Below are 25,198 nucleotides of genomic sequence, written 5' to 3' on the forward strand. Positions count from 1 at the left end.
AGAGAGGCAGAGTCTGTTCGACCTAAAGTGATATATAAGTAATAAATAAAGTGAAATGCTCTCTCAATTTTTTCCCCAAAAAATTTCTCAAAAGATATGTCGTCAATTTGCTATTTGTTCTTCATGAGTAAGATGTTATTTAATCTAAATATGAACTATGGGGAGATGCGAATCAGTTGTCTAAAGAGCTATTTAAAATCACTAGACAATAGACATGTATTACAAACAAATTACAAGTCCACAACATGATCTGCAGCAAATTCTCCAGGGCAATATGGCAGCAAGAAGAAAAAATAAATACACATCAGCGTCTTGAGATTAAAAAGAGAAAAAAACAGGTACATAAATACAAAGAAAATTTCATGGCCTCCATCATGTACTTCGTTTTCAATGTATCTCGTGCCATCATATATTGAAAGATATCGACTCATAACTCTGTTGTTAATACTGTAAATAGCATGAATTTGACTATGTTGTAAATTGTAATCAGCAATCTACTTCAAATAAACAAGGAGTAGTAGCTCTGCAGGATCATGATCCAGCATACAAGAAGCAAATGTGGAATCTAAAATCCAGAGACAATAATGATGCGAATACATGGCTATAGACCTATTTTTAGTAGTCTCTAAGCAGGCCTTTAATCTTGCTTATGCATCATGATGCCGAAAAATGATGGATGCTATAGCCGAAGTCAATAACTAATGTTACACTTAATACATGACGTGGTAGGTCACTACAAAGTGTTTACTACATGCTGTAATATAAGTGTGACCCATCCACATATACTCCCTCTCTTTCACCACTACTCCAAAGTTTTGCAGATTATACGAATGGTCCGCCTCAGATCCTTGAAGTAGTTAAGAAATGTGGTAACTTCTAGCAAGAATTGTATTATTCAAAGCTAATAGGTAGCAAGTCCAATAACAGTAAAAGCACGAGCGCTATCCTTAGAACTTTCTAGGGTTGAAAATCAATACTCATTGCTTAAGCGGTGTGTGAATCAATAAGAACTCCTGTGCTTCAGATTCCATGTAATTTAAACTTACTGACATCTGTGCTCTTTAGGCCTTCCCAGTTTTGTAGACAACATAAGCCAGCAATAATGGTATCGACAAGCAATATAGTGAAAAATGAGCCAACGGATTCATCTCATACGCTTTCACAAGAGCCCTGCAGTTCTGCAGTAAAAGATGGAAGATACATCAAATATGAAAACACCAGTTAATTTAGCTAATCACAAGATGAGGAAAATCAAGAAATACAATATAATAATCAATTTGGAAGTTGCATAGAAGATGTATTAGCAAGTCGGTGAGTTGCATAGAAAAGTCGATCTATAACAATACATAAAATACCAAAATTGAAAGGACAGACAACATATAATTACACAATCTGTGCATCACACAAAGAAGAGGGGTATGTGTTCAAACATCACCAAAAATATTTTAAAAAGAAAAAGTTAATGTGCACCACTGTGTGCAAGACAGCGGATGCCACCAAATCTATAGTCTTGGCCCTGCCACCCAATATCACATTTGATAAAGGTACAGATGTTCAAATATGTCCACAAAGAAATCTAGGAAGTGTATGTAGGTGTACGATACATATATAGATATACATGTGCGTGCAAAAACATATACTAAAACACAAATACAGGTATGTGTATCCATATGCAGATAAAATGTAACCGCTTCCTTCAATTTTGTTATGATTCCCAGCAAATGATTTTTTTTAAGATCACTGTCGTTCCAATTGCTGTATGTGGAAGTGGTGATTCTGAGTGCTTACAGCTCAGGCGTGGTTCTCTATATATAAAATCTATAAAAGGTCAACCGTTGATTGCAACAATCATTCCTCTGAAGATAGAAATGAAACTCAAAAAACAAATAATCAAAAAACGGAATATACATATCTATTTAGGCTGACTTTATTATATGAATACATATATATGTAGTTAAATTAAAAAAAAGTTTTTCTAGTGTAGCCAGAAAACAAATGGCTTCTGAAGCTCCATTGATCACCAGCAGGACAACTGTTTTAGATAAGCATTATTTTATGTCAGCTAAAACTTCTTCCAATTAGCATAAACTGAGAAATTTGAGCAAATTTAATAGAGATCATGTCATGATCCAAGTAGCGGAAAAGGGGATGCACACATAAGCACAATACAATAAGCTACACATCCTCTGAACTGTATCTGCTTTTATTATTTTATATGGATAAGCAACTTTTTTCGTTAATTGCTTAATATGAACACAGTTTGAAATCTTACCTGGTAATGCTTCAAACAAATTGCCAAGGAAACCACAAAAAGGATAATCCTGAACCATCGTTTTTGGAGGTAGAGTTTTAGGCTGTTATTTCTGTCATGGTTAGATAAAGCTGATCTTTTGTTGTAATCATCTTTTTTCTTTCCTGATAGTGAAAGAAGAAAGTCCTGATACATTGCCCGTTCAGCAGCTAAGGCCATAATTACCAAAACTGCAGGCAAAACCACAAAGAAAAGATGCGGAAAAACGATCACCATTATATCTGGATAACCAAGAAAGTCCAAGTTTCTGATACTGTTGATATTTAGCACCCAACCTTTGTAGGTCATGTATCCCTTTTCACCATCAGTCAAAACTTGTCCGATAAGCCAAGGACATAATACAAGATAGCATAAGTAAGCTACAACCAAAAACCATACTTTAGGAATTTTGTATAACTCACTAGAAACCCACACTATAAAAGTTGTGAAGTTTTTATTTGCAATGAAATTTTTGTAACTCCACTGCGTCTTTGAGAAGATGATTATGGATCTCGGAATCAAAAGCACAGAAAACATAAATATATAAAATATCCAGAAAATCGGAAAATATAAGGCAGCCCACTGACAACCCATGACTAGAAACTCTTTCCATGTCCACGAAACTTTAGCAACAAGCCCATGAACTGAAAACGGCCTTAGTTCAGTCACAGTTGATTGGTCCTTAATGTCAATTGCCTCAATCTGCAACCAATATCTGTCAGGCGATGGATCCTCAAAAGCTTTAAAGTTCCAGGGAACATCATACAATACTTCCCTTGATGATGCAGACTCATTCTCTTTTTTCTGCATAAATTCCTCCATGATGACAAGATATCCTAAACTTGAGTCAAAGATCCTGGCAACAACTGATACAATCGGCGATGATGAAAAAACCAGGGCTCTGATGGTCCCGTAAGATGTTGAGTCCACTTCTTGACAGATGTACTTGCGAGCCGACAATATTGTTGACATAAAGCGCGAGTCCAATGGATATGTGACTAATATGATTGTTGTTTTAGCTTCCGACTTAATGTCTGTATCAACAAATGACACGTCACCTCTATCTATGGCCAGTATGCGCATAGCTCTACTCTTCCTCCAGTCACCCATTTCCCACTCCCAAAATTCCTTGGTTGGTGTAGCTGCTTCAGTTGAGCAATTTTTTACTATTTCTGAAAGTATTTCATGAGGATTCAACTGCATATACTCTTGAGATAACAAACGATGATTTGACACATGGTGCCGCTTCAAATTCTTGCCAAACCTGGTATGTAGATGCCCACACAAGTAAGCTGACAGAGAATGGTTGAGTAATGTATTCTTCAGCGTCTTCCCAGAATATGAGGATGCTGAAAATGAGATTGGAAAATGCCCAAAAGAAATTTTTGTTACAGGTAGAGACGACTGTGAATCCCATTGTGAGAGTTCAAAACTAATATCACTTAAAAGCTTATCAGTTGGATGTCCAAAAAGATTAGTTGGGCCTCGTAACCCCAAAGACATTGTGCTGTCAAACCCAACAAAAAGAAGTCTTCGCTTGCCAGTCTGCATGATAAGGCATATGTATGAAATATTAAGATATTTTTAAAGGTCCTCAGAAATCTTAATATATACTATAAAACATGAAGTGAGCTCATGCCCAATGACACGTAGATAGAGCACTATACAACTAGTTAGTTGGACTTTGCCTAAGCAAAAATCCAATGGTAAGATAAATAGCAACGGCTATACCAATAAATGTTACCATAGACTGAAGAACATTATTATTAGAACCGTGATGAGAAAATATGTACAATATGAATACCATGATTACACAGACCTGAATGGTGACACTATTGACAAGGCCGTTTCTTCCTTGTTTCCCATTAAGGCTATAATTTGAGAAATAGTCCAATGGGCCACCAACAGCTGGTACACCAAAATTATCGTGATTCCCCCTAAGGTCATAGAAGATACTTTTGTCAAGTCCACTTTTTTCAACAACATGTTCCATTACCTGATCGTATTCCATCCACTCCTCTTTGTCTTGTTTCATCGTCAACAGGTCTTTGCTTTTCCCATCTGGTAAAGAAGACACTTCAAACATAGGTGCATGGTAGCTAAAAATTTTCATCCATAATAAGAATGAAAAAGCGAATGACCTTTTACAAATAATAATGAATAAATACATGTAAACATGAACAACTTGTTAGTTCATGATAAACAAATTTTAAGCAAACAAGCATCATAGCTTTAGGTGTGCGGCCTTTATAGAGGCATTATCCCAGGCTATTGTATGCATTTACCAACTAATAACTATTTTTCAATACAGATTGCAAATGCATATAATCACTAGAAAAACAACACACACATAGCACAGCAAATTAATCTCAAGCAAAACAACTTTACAAGCCAAAATATGCATTACTTAAATCCAATATATGTATAATAATTTGATAAGGTAATTCTTAGGCGCACAAAATAATGACAACGTGGAGCACCACCAAGGCTTATATACCAGCTCGTGTACTTTTTTCTAGTACATGTTTAAAGCCTTTATTAGAATATTTGAGGCATGTACAAACTGCAAGATCTACTTAAGCCATCAATCACCACTATACATCCAGTGTAGGTTACTAGCACGTAGTATCTAATGAAGGGTGATCTAATTCTCTATCACCCCCCTGCCCCCTTCTGTCCACATTACACATGGATCGCAAACAAAAAAAAGAAGAGATCTATTCTCCATCTTTAACTTCCAAGGGTAACAACACCTAAGATTTACAGGATCGGGAATTGAGGAGATACATATTGAACTAGAATACTAGAAAGCTAAGTTTGTACATTCTGATTTTACCTTGTTAAAAATGATCTGTGTTATTTCAGCGCTTCATTTTGCCTCAAATACCAGGCCATTAACACTCGGACATGGGTATGGTCACTTTTAGGCCAAAACACATTTGTATATATATTGCAGAGTCAGACACTTAGACAAGTATCAGTGTTGGACATTTTCATTCGAGTGGGTAACAAATAAATTCTGGAAGTTTGAACATTTAAGACCTTCCTAAACTTCAACAATTATTTGTAATTCACCTACATATTGGATATCGGTGAAATATATTAAACGTCTTCAGCCGTGATGGCTACATTATTAGTCTTCTGCCGTTTAATGTCTCTTTCCTCCCCAGCTTCCATGGTTCGTCCTCTTCACATCCTCTCCATTTCTCTCTCCCTCCAATCCTTCATCAGCAGAATTACAAAATGACTGCAAACTAGAAGATATCTACATTCCCTCTTTAATTGCCAAGGGTAACAACAAATTTTTAACATAATCAGGAGACAGATATATTTAGCAATTGGCTTATCTAGAGAATCACGATAGATTGAAATACTAAAAGGAAAAGATTGTACATTTTGCTTCTGTCCTACTGAAAAATAAATAATTGGCAGTTACAAAGTTAGGTACCCACAAAAAACATAGGCCTCCATTAAAATTCAAATTGATACAGTAGGTTCCCATGTTACTTACTCAGAACAAACATTAATCACCCTAATAGTAATTAACAGGATATAATACAAAAAAAATTCTAATTTTTTAATCATATAAATGAGTCCTGTTCCACTGCAAACCATTTTTAAGGCCACAAAGCCCACAACCAGCAACAACACTACAAATCGTCATCGGAGTATGCACATTGTACACTACATTAGTCTGTATTCACTATTCAGTAATGATAATGACATAATTCAATAGCTTTCAGTAATAAGCCTGTGACCAGAAAAGCAAACAAAATCCAACATAGAATTCTCAAGACCCGGAATTAATTAACAGAGAGAGAGGGGGGGGGGGGGGGAGAGAGAGAGGGAGAGAGGGAGGGGGGAGGGAGAGGGAGGGAGGGGAGAGAGAGAGAGAGACCTGTAAGATCCCCAGTTATCAAGACAAGAGAAGGTTTGATCAAATCCAAAGTGGGGGGCACCAAATTCTTGAAATCAAGAGCTCTATCAGGATGATGAACACTAAAATGAAGATCAGAGAATTGAACTATCCAAACCACATCATGTGGGTCATCATGCAATTTCATAAAAGCCCTTTGATTGGTCTCTGATGTCGAGCCAGCACTACCTTGATTTCTTTTTTGTGTGTAAACTAACAAGAAGATGATCGAAGCTAAAACAAAAACACCAATCATTTGTTTAGGTCTCATTTCTCTCTCTCCCTCTCCCTCTCTCTGTGTCTCTATCTCTCTCTCTCTCTCTCCCCCACACACTATATCAACAGATTGTGTGTGTGAACTGGGTAGATTAAACTGGAACAGTGCTTCTGTTGTTTCTGTTAGAGCTAGCAGATACAATAGTTTCTCTGTTTTTCAGGAGTGAACACAGGGCATAGAAAATATAAAATTAAAATTAAAAAGAAACTAAAATTGTTTTTAAAAATTTTCAAAAAAAAAAATTGTTTTTCGAAAAATCTAAATTATTTTTTCAACAGAAGAATAAGAATAATTAGACATTTTTTATGAGATAAATTTATTTTTACATTATCCCGTCCCGATTCGCATTTTAGATTGAGTTTGGGCTGGGCCGATTAGCATGAAAAACACAGCCGTCGCATTGCCAATACAACTAGCGTAGAAGCCCGTGTAAAGCACGGGCCAGTATTTATAATATATATTATTTATTTTGAATAATAATTTTGTGTGTTTTTATTAAATTTTTAAGTATAATTATATTTTGAAAGCAACCAATAATATCAATAATATCTAATATCAGGATATTAAATATATTTTTATTTACTTAGACTAACATGAAATTATCAATCAATATATCAATCAATCATCAATATATATATATAAAGGAGGATGCGGGCGTCTCTAGAATTGCTCGATTCAGTCTCCTGATTTTTCTTAAATTTCGGAGAGAAAATATAATTATAATTCAGAAAATCAGGTTCAAGAATTCTAAAGATAATATGACTATTTTCTTATTAAATTCTAAAGGTAATACTCTAGAATCTAGAAAAAGAGTTCTAAACGTAATACAATTCTTTTTCTTATTTAGGAATCACAAGATAATACGATTCTTATTGTTAATTATATATTAATATAGAAATTATTAAAAAATTACAATTCTAAAAAATCTAGAAACCCTCCATTTAATTTTTCCTAATTTTTTGTTTATAAATTAATATACAAATTATTAAAGAAGTACAGTTCTTATTATAAGTAATCCACTAAATAGATCATCGTACATGTTACACAAACTCATGTACCTTAATGCTAACACAATTTTGATAGAGGATGCAGGGCGGTGACGTGGTGTCTCTAGAATTGTTTGATTCGGTCTTATAATTTTTTTAAATTTTGGATAGAAAATAAAATTATAATCTAAAAATCATGTTCAAGTATTGTATAGATAAAAGGATTGCAAAGATAGTACAATTCTTTTAACTATTTAGGAATCATAAAAAAGTAGAATTATATTTATTCAAAATAACAATTATTGAACAAATGTAATTAAGAAATAAAATTCTTATTTTCAAAAGATATAAAATTTATAATCTTATTTTATTAATTTTTTTCAAATTATATATCTAAAAAATAAAAACCAGCATCTTCCAGAATCTTAAATTGTCTAAACATGTTCGTAACACTAAACTCACGTCGTTCCATGTTGTTCCATCGTGACTAAGAAGATAGCATCTCTGTGATGAAAACATCTTTGAGATCTTCGCAACCTCATTCAAATAGTATGCATGGACTTACGACCGGTCTCAACAATAGTTCGATTCAGTCTTATAATTTATTGAATTTCGAATAATAAAATTTTTTTTCTTATAATTTCTTAAATTTTGGATTGAAAATATAATTATAATTTAAGAAATCAAGTTCAAGGATTCCAAAAGATAATACAATTCTTTTTTTTTTTTGGATTCTAAAAGTAATACAATTCTTTTTTTATTTAGGAATCCTAAAATGAATAGGATTATATATATTTAAATTAACAATCATAGATAAAATACAATTAATATTTAATACTTGGAAAGCAATACGTACAATTTTTATTTTCGATTTAGTCTTATAATTTTCTTAAATTTCGAGTAGAAATAAGGGATTGTAAAGACAATAATCATTAAAAAACTAATAGAAAAAAAATAGAACCATAAAAAAATAATAAATTTTAACTAATAAATAGAAATCATAAATAAAAATAATTAATAAAATAAAATAGGATATATAAAATAGGAATCATATATTGATTTTATGATAATGTAAATTATTCTTGGTCAGTATTGTATTTGACGAGCACAGGAGGCGGCCCAAGCTAATTATTATCTAAATAATAATAAATTTTCTATTAGTATTATGTTTGAAGTGAAAGTCGCTAAAATAATTTTTTTATCTATGTTATAATATTTTTTTTGTTAAAACGGGACCACGGTTCAAAATAATTTTTATCTAATTATAATATTTAATTTTATCATAATTAGAATAATTTTTATATTTATTAAACTAACGATCATAGATAAAAGGGGAATTATCTTGTATATTGTTTTTTCAATCTTATTTTCAAAAATACTACCTTCTCCAATCTTATTTTCCAAAAATACTACCTTTTTGAAAATATTTTCCAAAAACACGGTGGTTGCATATGCAACCATATATGCAACTACAAATCCTGATTTCAAGTTTCAGTTTTCAAATGACATTTTCGACCTCATCTGTGGTATATATATATATATATATCGACTCCACAGATGAGGTCGAAAATGTCATTTGAAAACTGGAACTCGAAATCAGGAATTCAGTTGCATATATAGTTGCATATGGTTGTATTTAGTTGCATTCGGTTGATTCTATTTCAAATTGAAAATAAAATTTTAATCTAATCATATATTGATTTTATGATAATCAAAATGATTTTTGATTAGTATTGTGTTTGACATACACGGGAGGCGGCCCAAACTAATTTTTATCTAAGTAATAATAATTTTTCTATTAGTATTATATTTGACGGGAAAGTGGCTAAAATAATTTTTTATCTATGTTATAATATATTTTTTGTTAAAACAGGACCACTGTTCAAAATAATCTTTGTCCAATTATAATCTTTAATTTTATCATAATTAGAATAACTTTTATATTTATTTAAACTAACAATCATAGATAAAATACAATTTATATTAAAGATTCGTATAATACGTACAATTTTTATATTCGATTTAGTCTTATAATTTTCTTAAATTTTGTATAGAAAATAAAGAATTGTAAAGATAATAATCATTAAAAAAAACTAATAGCAAAAAAAAAAATTACAACCATAAAATAATAATAATTTTTAACTAATAAATAGGAATCATAAAATAAAATAGGATATATAAAATAGGAATCATATATTGATTTTATGATAATGTAAGTGATTCTTGATTAGTATTGTGTTTGAAGGGCACGCGAGGCGGCCCAAACTAATTTTTATCTGAATAATAATAAATTTTCTATCAGTATTATGTTCGACGGGAAAGTGGCTAAAATAATTTTTTATCTATGTTATAATATTTTTTTTGTTAAAACGTGTACACGGTTCTAAATAATTTTTATCCAATTATAATCTTTAATTTTATCATAATTAGAATAATTTTTATTAGTATTGTTTTTGACAGTAAGGGGACTCAAACTAATATTTAAATTATAATGTTTTGTTATTAGTATTATGTTTGACAAGAGAGCGGTTCAAACTAATTTTGATCTAAATTATAATATTTAATTTTATCATAAAAATAATAATTATGGATTAATATTGTCTTTGACGGGAGGACGGTTCGAACTAATTTTATTATTAGTATTGTGTTTGACAGGATGACCACCTAAACAAATTTTTATACTAATTATAATACTTTTTATTAGTGATATGTTTAACCGGAAGATGACTCAAAATAATTTTTATGTTATTGTAATATTAATTCGAATCGAAATCTATACAAAATTTATAACGCCGCCGCGAAGCGCGACTTTTTTCACTAGTTATTTATATGAGAGATTTTTACAATCAGTGAAGTTTGATGGGCTATTCAATCCAATTATAATGACAGGTAGAACTTTTAGACGCAAATTATATTTTTCAATTTATAAAATAGATAAATAGTTGAAATTGATTTAATATGTTCACAATTCACGGTCACCCTTAGTGATACGATCGAATTCAAGCACATAAACATATAAAAATTTAACTATACGAGTCGATCAAAGTTCAGATACACATAATTGTGATCTCCCTTTGTCTCACTTTCTCCCCCTCTCTCAATCTTCTTATAACCGATCATCAGTCGGTCGAATAATCATGTGCTACCTATTACCATCTTATCATGAAAGTTTATCAATATTTAATAAGTTGATCTATTATTATAAAATCATATGCGATTATTTTATTTAATAGTCAATTGTCTAAATCTCAACTGATTTGAGTTGTAATTCGGTCGAGTACCTGCACTCGAACTCTTTTCCAATCTAATTTTATATTGTTTGGATGATAACTCAATTTCGAGTGTTACTCGAGTAAAACTCGATTTTTGTTTGTTTCTTATAATATAATTGTGTTTTTATTAAACTTTTAAGTGTATGAAAGGACATCTTCGATAAATGATTATTTTGGTATTTGTATAACTCACATAAAATATAAATACACTTAGAAATCCTATCCATTAGGACATATTATTTAAATGATTTTATCAAAAGTCAAATGGTCAACTCTAGCTCAAAAAGGATTTCCAAAATATATTTATTTTACATAAATATAATTGATACTCCATGTTTACAAAAAGATTTTCAATATATATCTAAGGAGTATTCAAAGATTTTAAATCGCAATTTATCGGACGAGAAATATCTAGTAATGATATCCTCTTGTATTACAATTGCAAAAGCAAAATGCAAAAGAAATTTGAACAAGGAATATACATCCATTATATTCTTTAGAACACTCTTTTGACATTTATTTAAAGAGACAAAAATATTTTATTCAAGTCTCAGATTTTAAAGATTTATTCCCCATTTATACAATGTATTATTCTATGGAATAAAGTCTTTTAACATCATAAAAATATTTCCTTCAAATCTCAAATATCTTATCATCAAGGAAATATATTTTAAATGTTTTACTCAAGTCAAAATATTAGCCAAAGTTCTGTTCAAACTCGCAAAAGGCTAATCGTATTTTATTTAAAACCGGAGACTGGTTTTATCATTTTAAATCCAAATAAAATACTTCTACTTGCTAGAATGACTTGAAACTTGAGATAGATCATTTGAATAATGTTTTTGGTGCATAGTAAATTTTTCATAATTTTCTGAGAAGTTTGGTCCGGACGATATTTTTAGGGGCTGACTGGGATCTTTGACTGGACGTTTGACCAAGTCAACTTTGACCAAAATTGACCAAAATTTCCAGACCATCATTTTCCAATATTCTATGATTTATCATATTTTTGGTGTAATTTATTGGAGGTTTCGAAAATTCGTCGCATTTAATAACGATACAAAGTTACGTTATTAATCAAATTCCTGGGAAGCGTGCTTGTCTTCTAGTGACAAAATTCAGCTGAAAATTGTCCCATAAAGTTGTTTGTCTTATTATACAAGTGGGCAACTAACACAACAAAACCACAATCCACACCCTTTTGATCTCCACCCTTCATTTTCCTTTCATCTCAACCATTCATTCCACCCACTTTCCTCTATAAATACCAACCTCCCACACACCAAATACTCCTAAGCTAAGAGCCAAGAAAGTGCTGAGATTTTGAGAAGACATACAAGTTTATATTCTCTCTCAAATATACTTCTCCACCAAAACCCTCTCTCTCTCAAATATATATTCATATATTCAAGGTTTTGATCTACAAGCTTTCTTACACTAATCGAGCTCAACCACAACCACTTCTAAGCCTTTGTAAGGGCTGCCCAAGTAAGTTCATAGTGCCAAAATCCGGCCGAACCTCCGGCGAATTTTTCCGGCGAACTTTTCCGTAAGTGGTTTCCACTTAGCATCTTATTTGTGTCTTAACCGACCATTGTGTTTTAGAACTTTGTACCCAACTTCTCTTCATCTTAAAAGTTCTTCTAAAAGGTTCCCCAAAAGACACCAAAAGATCCGGATTTGTTCAAGATATCAAAGATATATCTTTCTCTTTTAAAGAGAACAAAAAGAACAAACAAAAATCCGTGAAAGTGCTCTCTTGATTTGAACTAAAGTTCAAGAGTACTTATCTCCAATAAGGGAGATATTTGACATAGAGTCAAATTCGTTATAAAAGCAAGATCGTACTTCCATCTATCGCCTTAGCGTTGTGTGGAAGAGAAAGATACGATTCTAACGGCTTTTATACACGAAAGCTTCAAAAGAAAAGTTTAGCAACATTTTTATCGTTGTTATTATCCTTGCTAAACTTTGAAGAAGCAAAAGAAAGCTTATTCGATCCCGCACTAACTTAACTTTATATATCTCGGGAAAGATATCGAATATTCCGAACTTTGTTCGTGAAAGCTTTCTTATATCCTCAAAGGCTTGTGTATCAAGTTAAAAGAGAGGATATTATACAATCTCCGAGATCTTTAAATATATCTCAAAACGGAGATTTGTAAATCAAGTATTCTTCGATCACAAAGAGTTGATCTAAAAGAAAAGGAATACTAGTGAAGTCCTAAGCTCTCAAGCTTAAAAAGAAAGACTTCTTTTGATTACTCCCCAAATTAACTTAACTTGGAGTAATCAAACGTATACTTTCTTACAAGTATACCTAACTTGACTTTAATATTTACAACTTGAATATTATTGTCATCTCCGAACTAGTACCGTAACATACTAGTTCAAAACATATCTTTTACAACTTGTTTGTTTTCGTAGATATTGTTTTCTAACTTTTGCAGTGAGGTGAAGTGAAGTGAGGTGATTCTTGTTCTAAGACCCAAGTCTTAGACGTACTAACGGGGAGTTAGTCGTCTTTGCACCGTGAAGAAAAGAAAAGACCCAAGATCTAAGACCTAAGATCCAAGACCGGCAACAGCATAGAAGTACAAAGACTACACCAAGGTTCTACATCGACTTTGAAGAAGTAACGGGGAGTTACGTTCTAAGATAAGTCAAGTAGAGGTTTTACATTTATTGTGTGGTTGTAACGGGTAGTTACGGACCAAGATAAATATTTGTAAGTTTAGATTGTAACGGCTTCTCCGCCAGCTATAAGGAGTACATCTTTCTTATAGTGAAAAATCTCGAGTCCGGAGAGGAGCTCGGGGACTGGACTAGGGGTGAGAGAATCTATTAGAGGTTGCTCCATCGCGAACCAGGATAAAATCGACCGTGTTATATTTGCTCTTTACTTCCGCACATATAATTGCTAAACAACACGGTAAAAATATTTAAAACTTGGAAAATATTTTTAAAAGGCAATTATAAATTTTAAATTGGACATTAAGCTATTCAACCCCCCCTTCTAGCTTAATTCAACGCCTTAATCAGGACCTAACAATTGGTATCAGAGCTGTGCTGCTTAACGTGTTTGTCAAGTGATTTTCAGATATACAGGCACAACAAGCAGTGATCCTAAATGGCGTATTTAAATACCATTGGTTGCGGTGAAGGTCTATCTAGCTCCCGACCACCTCTATTCGATGGCACCAACTTTGCAACATGGAAAACGAGATTCCGCATCTATGCTCGATCTCAAGGTGTCAAAGTTTGGATGGCTATAGAGGATGGCATTATCATTCCAACCAAAATTATTGACGATGTTATCTACGAAAAGAAAGTGAGTGAATATACTCATGACGAGGAAGATAGAATGAACATCGCTGCCAAAGCTGAAATGGTTCTCACAAGTGCACTTGCAGAAAAAGAATATAAGCGCGTGAATAATTGCAAGTCGGCACAAGAAATGTGGAACAAACTTGTGGTTACTTACGAAGGAACCACTGATATCAAAGATTCTCGAATGGATACTTTGATTATGGAGTACGAGAACTTCAAACTCCAAGAAGGAGAAAACATCATCGACATGGAAACAAGATTCACTAGAATTGTTGATGAACTTGCCCAACTTGGAAAGAACTATACGCAAAATGAAAAGAATCGGCGAGTTCTTAAATCTCTACCTCCAAGTTGGAAAGTTAAAGTCACTACAATCAAAGAGATGCACAATCTCAATGATTATCACATTGACAATCTCTTCGGAAATCTTCGTGCTTACGAGGAAGACAATGTTCCGGATATCGTCGTTCCTAAAGTTGAAGAAAAGAAAAAGAATATGGCACTTAAGGCCATATTAATCGATGATGATGACAACGACGAAGAGTTGAACGAAGAACTCAAAAATCTTGATGAAGGCGAAATCGCTTTGTTAACAAGACAACTTCGTCGTGTGCTCCAAAGCAAAGCTCAAAGATATGAGAAAGGCTTCCTAAAATCAAACAATCAACAAAGAGTGTTCAACTCTAATGGAAGGCCTAACTACTCTCAAAATTACACTCCTAACTACAAGAGTAATTTTCCTACTTCGGGCTATAACAAAGGAAAAGGAATTCAAAATTCAAATTCGAATTCCTACAACAATGCAAACAACATCAACAATAACAACTATACTCCTCCCAAGCCTAAAGAGCCTATTCAAGAGGAGACACAAGATGTTTGTTTTGAATGCAAACAACCGGGTCACTACAAAAGGGAATGTCCTAAGCTAGCCAAAGGACGTGTTCTCGTAGCGGAAAACGGTTGGGATCTTAGTGAGGATGAAGAAGCCTCCGAAGCCAGGAAAGAAATTGTTAATCTATGCTTAATGGCTTCGGACAATGCATCTACTTCTTCAGATGATTCCACTACTAACCAAGAGGTAAGTGGTCCCTCACGAGTATTAGAAAATATGCATCTATTTAGTGACTCTAGCTTAAATCTGCTTGACATGTCTAAAAGTGATCTAATTGATTTGCTAGTTCATATAAATAGTAGATATTGTGATACTCATCAAAGGTTCCTCTCTACGTGGACTGAACACGAAAAGCTAAAAGATTCGAGTAAAGATCAACAAAAAGAGTTGACTCGAATGACGGAATCTATGATCGAAAAGGAGGATGATATGAAATCACTAAATGATCAAAAATCAAAAATACTCCTTAAAGCTTGAAATCAACAAGTACAAGGACAACATCACAAATCTTGAAATAGAGAATGTTTCCTTGCTACTACAAGCTGAAGAATTTGAGAATGAGAAGATACAATTAAATGAGAATAATTGTAAGCTTCATGTTGATGTATTGAATTTGAAGATTCAGAATGAATCTTTGACTCAAGAAAAGTCAACCCCGAGTCATCAAAAGAGCTCTATTGAAATTGAAAAAGAGATGATCCTAATCTTAAAAGAAAAAGAAGAAAAGTTTCTATTAGAAACAAAAAGACTAAAGGATGAAAATTTCAAGCTCGTATCTCAAGTCAAGGATCAAGAAAAATCTTTGAACGATAAGATTGATTCCTTGATTAAAGAAAAAGAAAATCTTGAGATAGTGGTTCAAAGATTCACACATGGCAATGAGATACTAAACAAGATGGTATACTCAAAGAAATCCTTTAACCGTGAAGGTTTGGGATACAATGCCAACACTCAGAATGAACGAGTGAAACCATGTGTGGAACCACCTAAAGTTGCTCCCATTTCACCTACTCTAAAATGCTCTTATTGCAATAAAGTTGGACATATTGTCTCCTTTTGCAAGTATAAGAGTGGTGAGATTAAGGGGAAGCATGTATGGATTCCAAAAGAATCAAAATCATACACTCGGGTTGACAAAGCTATACCAAAGAAAAGTGGTGCCTATAAAGATAAAAGGCAGCCAAGGTTTAGCTATCATCAACAACCAATTGTGTTTCAAAAAGGAAACGAAAAGAAGAGTACATATTCTAGAGGCAATATTTCTAGAAGTTATAATGTTCCTAAGCCGAGCTTCTATCATCATCCAACTCCTTATTACAGTTATGATAGAAACTACGTGCATCCTAGAAATGATTCAAGGCAACATGTCTATAATACTAGGAATCATGCATCTAGATATTTGTATGTGCCTCAAAATGATTATCCTATGCCTAAATTCTATCATGCAAATACTAGAAATGCTTATGTTGGACTAACCCCTGGACCCTCAAGACAAAAGGGTACCAACAAGTTTTATTGATTGTATTTGTAGGTGTGCCTTGCTGCTAAATCAGACATGTGGTACCTTGATAGTGGTTGTTCAAGGCATATGACTGGAAACAAGTCACTCTTGAACAATATTAAAAAGGTTGCTGCTGGAGATGTCACTTTTGGAGATAGTAGCAAAGGACGGATCATTGGAATTGGGGACATTGGAAATGAACGTGTCAAAATCTCAAATGTTCAACTAGTCACCGGATTGAAATACAATCTTCTTTCAATCAGTCAACTGTGTGATAATGGCTATAAAGTGATCTTCTATCCTACTCACTGTTCTATCTTGAACAAGGATGGAAAGTTAGTTCTTACATGTCCTCGAAACAAGAATGTCTACACTTGTGACATGGGTAAAGTGAAGAACGTGTGCCTAATCACTACTAATGATGATCCATGGCTATGGCATCGAAGATTAGGACACGCAAACATGAAGCTGATAAAGAATCTTTCATCAAAAGATCATGTTCGAGGGATACCAAAGTTAAACTATCAAAAGGATCACATTTGTGATGCTTGTGAGATTGGAAAGCAAATTCGAGCCACTCACAAAGTAAAGTCTATGATATCTACATCAAGACCTCTCGAGCTTCTACACATGGATCTAATTGGCCCTGTTCCTGTTCAAAGTCTCGGAGGAAATTCTTATACATTGGTGATAGTTGATGACTTCTCAAGATATACGTGGACGGAATTTCTCAAAGCCAAAAGTGATGCTTTTGAATCTTTCTCCGCTTTATGCAAAAAGATTCAAAATCAACAAAACAACACCATTGTCTACATAAGGACAGACCATGGTAAAGAATTTGAGAATTCTAGTTTCACAAGTTTCTGTGATGAACATGGAATCACACATAACTTTTCGGCTCCCTACACTCCTCAATCAAATGGAGTTGTCGAAAGGAAGAATCGAACGTTGCAAGAAATGGCAAAGACGATGCTAAATGAATATCGTCGGCCTAAGTATTTTTGGGCTGAAGCAATGTCAACTGCTTGCCATATTCTAAATCGAGTGTTGCTTCGACCAATAAAGCTGCAAACTCCTTACGAGCTTTATTTTGGCAAAACTCCGAAGCTAAGCTACTTCAGAGTATTTGGAAGCAAATGCTACATTCTAAATACCAAAGACTATCTCACGAAGTTTGATCCAAAGTCAAGTGAAGGTATTTTCCTTGGATACTCAAAGAATAGTAAATCTTATCGAGTATTCAATCTCAAAACTCTTGTGGTGGAAGAGTCAATGAATGTCGCCTTTGACGAGTCAAAGCCATCGTCCAAATACATTGATCTTGTTGATAAAGATGATGTTGGACAAGATAATGTGGAAGATGTCATTCGTCAATTTGAGAATATGGATTTTGGTACATCTACACCAAACAATCCATTGGAACTAGCTAATGTTGAAGATGATCTACCAAAAGAAATTCCTCTTGTTCGAAGTCATCCCTTGGATAATGTGTTGGGTGATTTAAGCAAAGGAGTTCAAACGCATTCACAAGTTCAAAACGTGGTTAATCATCTCAGCTTTCTATCTCAAATTGAGCCCAAAACTGCTAAAGATGCTTTACTAGATGAGGATTGGATTTCTGCTATGCAAGATGAGCTACTCCAATTCACTCGTAGCAAAGTTTGGGAACTCGTTCCAATGCCAGAAAATACTTCCATTATTGGAACAAAATGGGTATTTCGCAACAAACTTGATGAAAATGGAACGGTTGTTCGAAACAAAGCAAGGTTAGTTGCTCAAGGATATACTCAAATGGAAGGTATTGACTTTGATGAAACTTACGCACCCGTAGCTCGAATTGTATCTATTCGAATGCTACTAGCTTTCGCGTGTCATAAAGATTTCAAAGTATTTCAAATGGATGTGAAATCTGCATTCTTGAACGGGATACTCGAAGAAGAAGTATATGTGAAACAACCTCCCGGTTTCGAAGATGCAACACATCCTGAGTACGTGTACAAGTTACACAAAGCTCTATATGGATTGAAGCAAGCTCCAAGAGCCTGGTATGAAAGGTTAAGCAAGTTCCTGTTGGATAACAACTTCAAAATGGGAACTGCTGATAAAACCTTATTCACTAGACAAGAGAAAGATGATATTCTACTCGTTCAGATATACGTAGACAATATCATCTTTGGCTCTACAAATGATGCTATGTGCAAACAATTCTCAGATAGCATGAGCAAAGAATTTGAAATGAGTATGATGGGAGAATTAAACTTCTTCTTGGGCTTGCAAATCAGGAAATCTGACGAAGGCATTCACATCTCACAATCCAAGTATTGTAAAGAGATGCTGAAGAAATTTGAAATGGATGATGCAAGACCCATCTCTACTCCTATGTCTACTTCTGACAAATTGACAGAGGATCCAAAAGGGATTCCTGTGGACACAAAGAAGTATCGAGGAATGATTGGAAGCTTGCTATACATCACTGCAAGTAGACCCGACATTCAATACAGTGTTTGTAAGTGCGCACGATTTCAGGTGGCACCAAAGGAATCTCACTTATCCGCTGTTAAAAGGATACTGAGATATTTGAAAGGTACCACTGATCTTGGTCTATGGTATCCAAAAGGGCTATCATTTGACCTAGTGTGTTTTTCTGATTCTGACTATGCTGGGCATCTAGTCGACAGAAAAAGCACTAGTGGTACGTGTCAGTTTCTTGGTGGATGTCTTGTTTCGTGGTTCTCGAAGAAACAAAACTCAATCTCAATATCCACCACAGAAGCTGAATATATAGCAGCTGCAAAGTGTTGTGCTCAAATTCTGTGGATGAAGAAAACTTTGGCTGACTATAATAAAAAGTTCGATGTTGTCTCGATTCTATGTGACAATACAAGTGCAATTGACCTAAGCAAGAATCCAGTGCTACACTCAAGATCAAAACATATTGATGTGAGACATCATTTTCTGCGAGACCATGTTAACAAAGTAGATATAAAGATGACTCACATTGATACGGAAAATAATGTCGCAGATATCTTCACGAAACCATTACATTCTGAAAGATATGCTAAGCTTCGTCTGGATTTGGGAATGCTGGAATACACTAAGTGAATTAGTGCGGAGGTCACAATATATTTTTATATATATAAATATATTTATTTATATTTATATTTATATTTATATTTATATTTATACTTATATTTATTTTATTTTTGGTAAATTAATTTACATGCTTTTTAGTCATCTTACGAATAAATAAAATTATCGATCGGATATCTGAGTAGACTCTAAAATTCAGATTCATTGATAAAGAAATTTGTCAATCGGATTTTATGAGACTACTTGGAATATTCGAATTAATCGATAAGATTATTTAGTCGAGCGAATATTTTATATTCTCAAGATACTTAAAGTATGCATATTAATTTGCCCAAATTAAAATTTATACTCTTTAAAATTATCTATATAATTCTTTCGAATATATTTTGTAATATTATATTCCTAAGTTACTACTATTAATTATGTAAATTTTGAAATATTTACGTAAATTTATTTTGGGCAACTTAAATTATTTTAAATATATTGTTTAATGTCTTATTTGTACCCATATACATATTTGTGGGTTGTATTTGTTTAGCCCAACCCAGCTTATATTTGAACCGGCCCAAATTTCTATACCTAAATCACAGCCGTTCACTCCCTTCTAACACCAATCTGCACCGTTTAGTTGCTAAAATATATATACTCTTATTTTTTTACTGTTTCGCCGCAGTGTGTGTATCCCCTTCTCGTCTCTTCTCTCTGTGTCTCTCTCTCGAATTCTCTAGTCTTCACCGACTAAACCCTAATTTCTAATGGGTGATTTCGGAGGTCGATTGATGATTTCTTCTCGATTACAAGCTTCACATTTAAGTATTTTGAAGATCGCTGGCTGGTTTGGTATACAGAAATAGGGTTTGAATCGATGAGACTCGAATCCCTCTATGGATCTTGAGTTTAGATTCAAATCCGACATGGTTTTGAAGTTTCTAATTTGATTTATGTAATACTAACTCGTGCATATGATTAATTTGATTTCGGCTCAAACCCTAATCTAGCCTCTTCAAGAAATTTGCAGGTTTGGCTCTAAAATGGATGGATTGAAGCTCAGGGAGGTGGTTCGAAAGAAAAGACACTCGGTGGTGCTTGACTGAGCTCGGTGATGGTATAGCTGCTCTCAACCCAGTTTGTGCGAATTCAAGCCCAGACTCGACTTGAATCTTGTGTTTTTGATTAAGCCATAAGCTTGTGTGTATAAACTCCACGAGCGGAGATAAGTTATTTAAAACCCTAAATGACTTGATGTTGCTCTGTTTCTAATGAGTTGAAGCTTTGGGTAATTTGATGTGCCAGTTGATGTCTCTAGTGGTTATTTGGTGTGTTAAGCTGATAATATGTTCATTAGTCTCAAGGATAATCTTGTTTTTGCTCTGTGATAATCTTCTGGTTTGACTGATTGAATGGCTATACATCTTCGAATTGTTACTTGTTATTCTTGTCAAGTTTGCTTAGTATGATTCCTAATATAAGTTGTGAGTGATAATTTGATTCACAGATTATTGACTTAAGTTGATTGATATAGTTGAATGGATGTTCTTGATAGTTCTGTCTTGTGTAAATCCTCTTTGGCCTGACTTCTAATGTGGATAGCTAAATTATGCTTCTCTGATATGTGAACCTGAAATATGGATTATATTATGTGTTGATAATGAAAATGGAAATTTGAAGTGTTCAAAATTGATATCCTATTTCTCTTCACTTCTCTGACTATATGAATCCTATATGTTATACAGATTTCTCAATACAGTCATGGTTCATTACCTAAAGTGTCTTATTAAACTAATTGGTTTGTTTCTACTAAATGAAATCTCTGGAATGAATTTGTAGAATTAGACTCTTGGAACTCAGAATTTGCCTCAACATAGTTAATTGGTGGTATCCTTATTCCTTTACCATACCAACTGACTTAATATGAATTAGATTTATATCTATTTCTTGGTGTCAATCAGTTTATGTTCTTCTGTCACTCCTGACAAATTCACTTCTTGAGATAAGTAGACTATAACATGCTATTAAACTACAACTAGTAACAAGATATAACAGTATGTCTAGTGAGAATTTATAATGTAACATGAATACTGTTTTGAAAATTGCTACATGAACTCTTGATAACTTGTTAAACAAAGTGATCCTAATGTTGTGCTCTGTATGACTCACTCAATTCATTACTAGATATATGTGCTTATCTGATGTGAATGCTTTATGTGATATATGTGCTTGTGTATGAATATGTGCACTATTTTGATAAAGCATGTGATTACATGACACTTGCTGTGGTGAAGGGACTTATATATGCATGTCTGATATATTGTATATCTTGTGGTTGCTTGTATTACAGCTGGACACTATTTGAAATAATAGGCTTAGGCAACTTAATTTGACAAGATAGACAGTAGCTCTAGGAAGCTTAATAGTCACTTAAGAATATTTTTAAACTCACTAACACACACTGCCCTCTTGGAAAGACCTGGCTGGAGTGCCTTGAGCAATCCAATATCTGGATCACTGCCAAGATCAACGGCCACAAAAATGATTTTTATTCTATATTTACACTAAATTTATGTAAACTATTTAGTATGGATGATGAATGTGTTGAAATATGTATTATGGCTTGATGAATTTGCTTGTGTGCTCTGCTGAGTATAATGTGTGTGTGTATGACTGTATAATATATGTTTGCATGCTTGTACTGTTTAATGCTGCATTCTTGTGTTGATGTGCTGGTTCATTTCTTGAGCCTTTAAACTCTGAGAATGTGCATATAAAACCTAGAGTAGTGAAGTGTTTGTACCTTCTGACACTATCAAATCAACCTTTTTGAGCAAAAATTTGAATAAATGTATGCTGCACATTCTTTTATGCTCTGCCATCACTGAAATTCTTAAATGCATGTGTACTTGATAGAGCTTCTTTTTGTCACTACACTGGTTACTTGAAAAATACATGTCACCTATTCTTACACACCTAGCATATAGTTTTGGCATGTGCAGTCCTTTGTAACTGTTCAAGTACTGTGTTACACTATTCATCTGTGGACTTTTGTGTCATAATCTGCATAATTCTGTGGCTGAGATAGTTAACTGACTTGAATCCCATGCTTGCATGAAAATAGGTGGCTTGCATGCTAATATTTTAATATATATATATGTGTATTACATGACTGATTTGCAAAACATATATGTATATGTATCTGTACTGCATGAATATATATGTATATATCTGTGTTGCATGACTGTCTATATATACACACATTCCTGTCTTCTTTTACTTCACAGCAAGCATAAGAAAATTAATTTCTCTCCCATGGATTTCACTCCCCTCCCTGCCAACTATCAAAGAAACCCCTCAGACCAACCTTACCTTCTTGAAGCCATGAAATCCACCCAGTTTAAACAATCCACTACTTCAAAACTCCATCAATATTCAAAACCAAAACCCATAAGAACCTATCACAGAAGGCCTAAATACACTACCTCCACAAATGCCATCCCCTTCTACCAAAGTCCCATCTTCAAAAAGCCTATCAGACCCCTCAAAAGAGCTTCAAACTATCAAAACTATCCTGACCTTATCAAAATCAGACCCCCTTTACCAAGACTAGCCAATCTGTCACATTCTAAAAAGCTTCTCCTTATGAACCAAAATGTCCAACCTGGAACCATTGTGGAAGCCAAGGGAGAAATTGAAAAGCTTGTGCTTGCTGCTGAGTGGAAAAGTCTGATATATGACCTAGATCATAGGTACTTCTTGCACTTAATTGGTGAGTTTTACTGTAACATGAAGCCTATAAGGGGATTAGATGGGATAATGCATTTGACTACCATTGTGGGAGGGAAACCTATTCTAGTTGACCAGAAAATTTTAAACAAGGCTTTAAAATTACCCCAAAGATTATCTGGAATGCCATGCTTTGACATTTACTCTCACTTTGTGTTCTGTCAAGAAGAGTTTCAACTTTATGTGGGGTTCTTCACTGATTCTGATGTGCCATTTGGTCTGTGTGATTCTAACTGTGGTATACACTATAAGCACTTTACTCCTGTGTATCAGTTGGTTGCTTTGATTATAAGGTCCAATGTGCTCCCTAAGTCTAACCAAGATAAACACTTTGATTTCTATGATATGAAGCTGATGTTCCTGTTTGTTACCAATAGGATAGAGGTTAGCATATCTTATGTTATTCTCTTGAACATGATCAATGCTCATTTGACTGATTACATGCCTTATGCTCATGTCTTGACTGCTGTGTTTAGTCTATTTCACATTCCCTTGCCTACTGCATTAGAGACTAAGACCACTGCTTACATTGATGTCACTCATGTTAGAGCTCAAGTTGCCTTAGATAAATGTGAACCTGAGAAATCTGTTGCTTTTAATATGCCATCCTACTTAGATGAGGAAGATGTGTTTTTAGCTGATAAGAATTCTGTGCTTAAGGTGATAGAGGAACAGAAAATTGAGATGAAAAGACTTAAGGAAGAAAATGTGAATATCATAAATAGGGTAACCTATTTAGAGGGTATAGCTGCTGCTTCTTTAAATGGAAATAGGCAAATGGATATAGATATTGGTAATCTGTATCAAGTTCAAATGAGTGGTAATATGATTAGGGATGTGGATATGTTTCATGCTATTGAACCTGTTGGTGTTGGTATTGGGGGTCAAGGACCTGATGACTTTGTGGATTTAAGCTTTGGAACTGTTGGTTTTGTTGCTGCAATGGAGGAATCCATTAAGTGATTCCTGTTGGTATGTTGCTGGTTTGTTGTTGTCTGCTTTTGGTTCTTGAATTTTAATTCAAGAATTGTAATTTACTTTGAATTTGCTGGATTATTGTAATATCTAACTTTGATTCTGTACTTGATATTACAAGACTTGGCTATGTACTTAAACAGGGATGGATGCTAGTTTCATATAATCAGTGAACCACACTGATTGGTAGAAACTGATTTTCAAGTTGTAATATATCTAATTCATTCCTGTTAATATCCTGTCTTGCAGCTAATTCTTATAACCTCTTAGATTTTATGTAGCTTGTGTACAGGTTAAGTCATGAAACTCAAACAAGAAATTTTGGTGATCAAATTTCAAGGATGAGTTTTATGCATCATTATATGTGAAGTCAAATGCTAAGGTGAGCAAAAACTGTCACTTAATTTCTTTTAAATATACATAGTTGTGCAAAGCCAATCCAGCAAGCAAATAGTTTTCATATATCATCTGCATATTTCGAAAAATAGATGCTATATTAATGTTTGCAGGTCTGTTAAATTCCATTGTTGTTTAAAGCAGTTGCTGAGTTAAGACTTATGTAAGAATCAGTTAGAATGTATTAGCTTTAGTCTTTGTATTAGTATTCCAGGTCTTAAATGTATTAGATTAGCTTATGTAAATTGCAGAACTCGGTAAGGCCATATAATTTTTGATAGATTGTATCTAGAATAGTTCGTGTAAAATGTCTTTGGGAAAATTCTTGTCATTCTAAAAGATTTGTGCCAGTGCACATACACCCTAGTGAAACTATGTGATATGCTCTCTTAAGTTTTGTGATCTAGATATTAACTTCCTCATACCTGCTCATCTGATTAAATTCATTAAAATGAGTATTTTCAACTAGAATTACCATGTACTTGTGCCAGATGCT

At 33.7% G+C, this 25,198-nt stretch overlaps 1 protein-coding gene across 5 annotated transcripts in view; it reads right to left on the reverse strand.

The window, feature by feature from the left end:
• Positions 1–454: 454 nt before the first annotated feature.
• LOC108192627 (putative metallophosphoesterase At3g03305) overlaps positions 455–25,198 on the reverse strand; it is a 36,662-nt gene continuing 11,918 nt past the window's right edge. For 3 of the 5 annotated variants that reach the window (XM_017372227.2, XM_017372230.2, XM_017372231.2), the window contains 3 exons: positions 4,110–4,351; positions 2,273–3,835; positions 455–1,178 (listed from right to left, as the gene is read on the reverse strand). In XM_017372227.2, coding sequence (XP_017227716.2) covers positions 1,062–1,178; positions 2,273–3,835; positions 4,110–4,351 — 1,922 coding nt within the window. In that variant the 3' untranslated portion in view covers positions 455–1,061. Of the gene's footprint in view, positions 1,179–2,272; positions 3,836–4,109; positions 4,352–5,369; positions 5,511–6,188; positions 6,638–25,198 lie in introns of those variants that run through there. The other 2 variants (XM_017372228.2, XM_017372233.2) reach the window with 2 other exon arrangements.

This window comes from Daucus carota, chromosome 9 (assembly GCF_001625215.2).
Source record: "Daucus carota subsp. sativus chromosome 9, DH1 v3.0, whole genome shotgun sequence".
NCBI lineage: Eukaryota > Viridiplantae > Streptophyta > Magnoliopsida > Apiales > Apiaceae > Daucus > Daucus carota.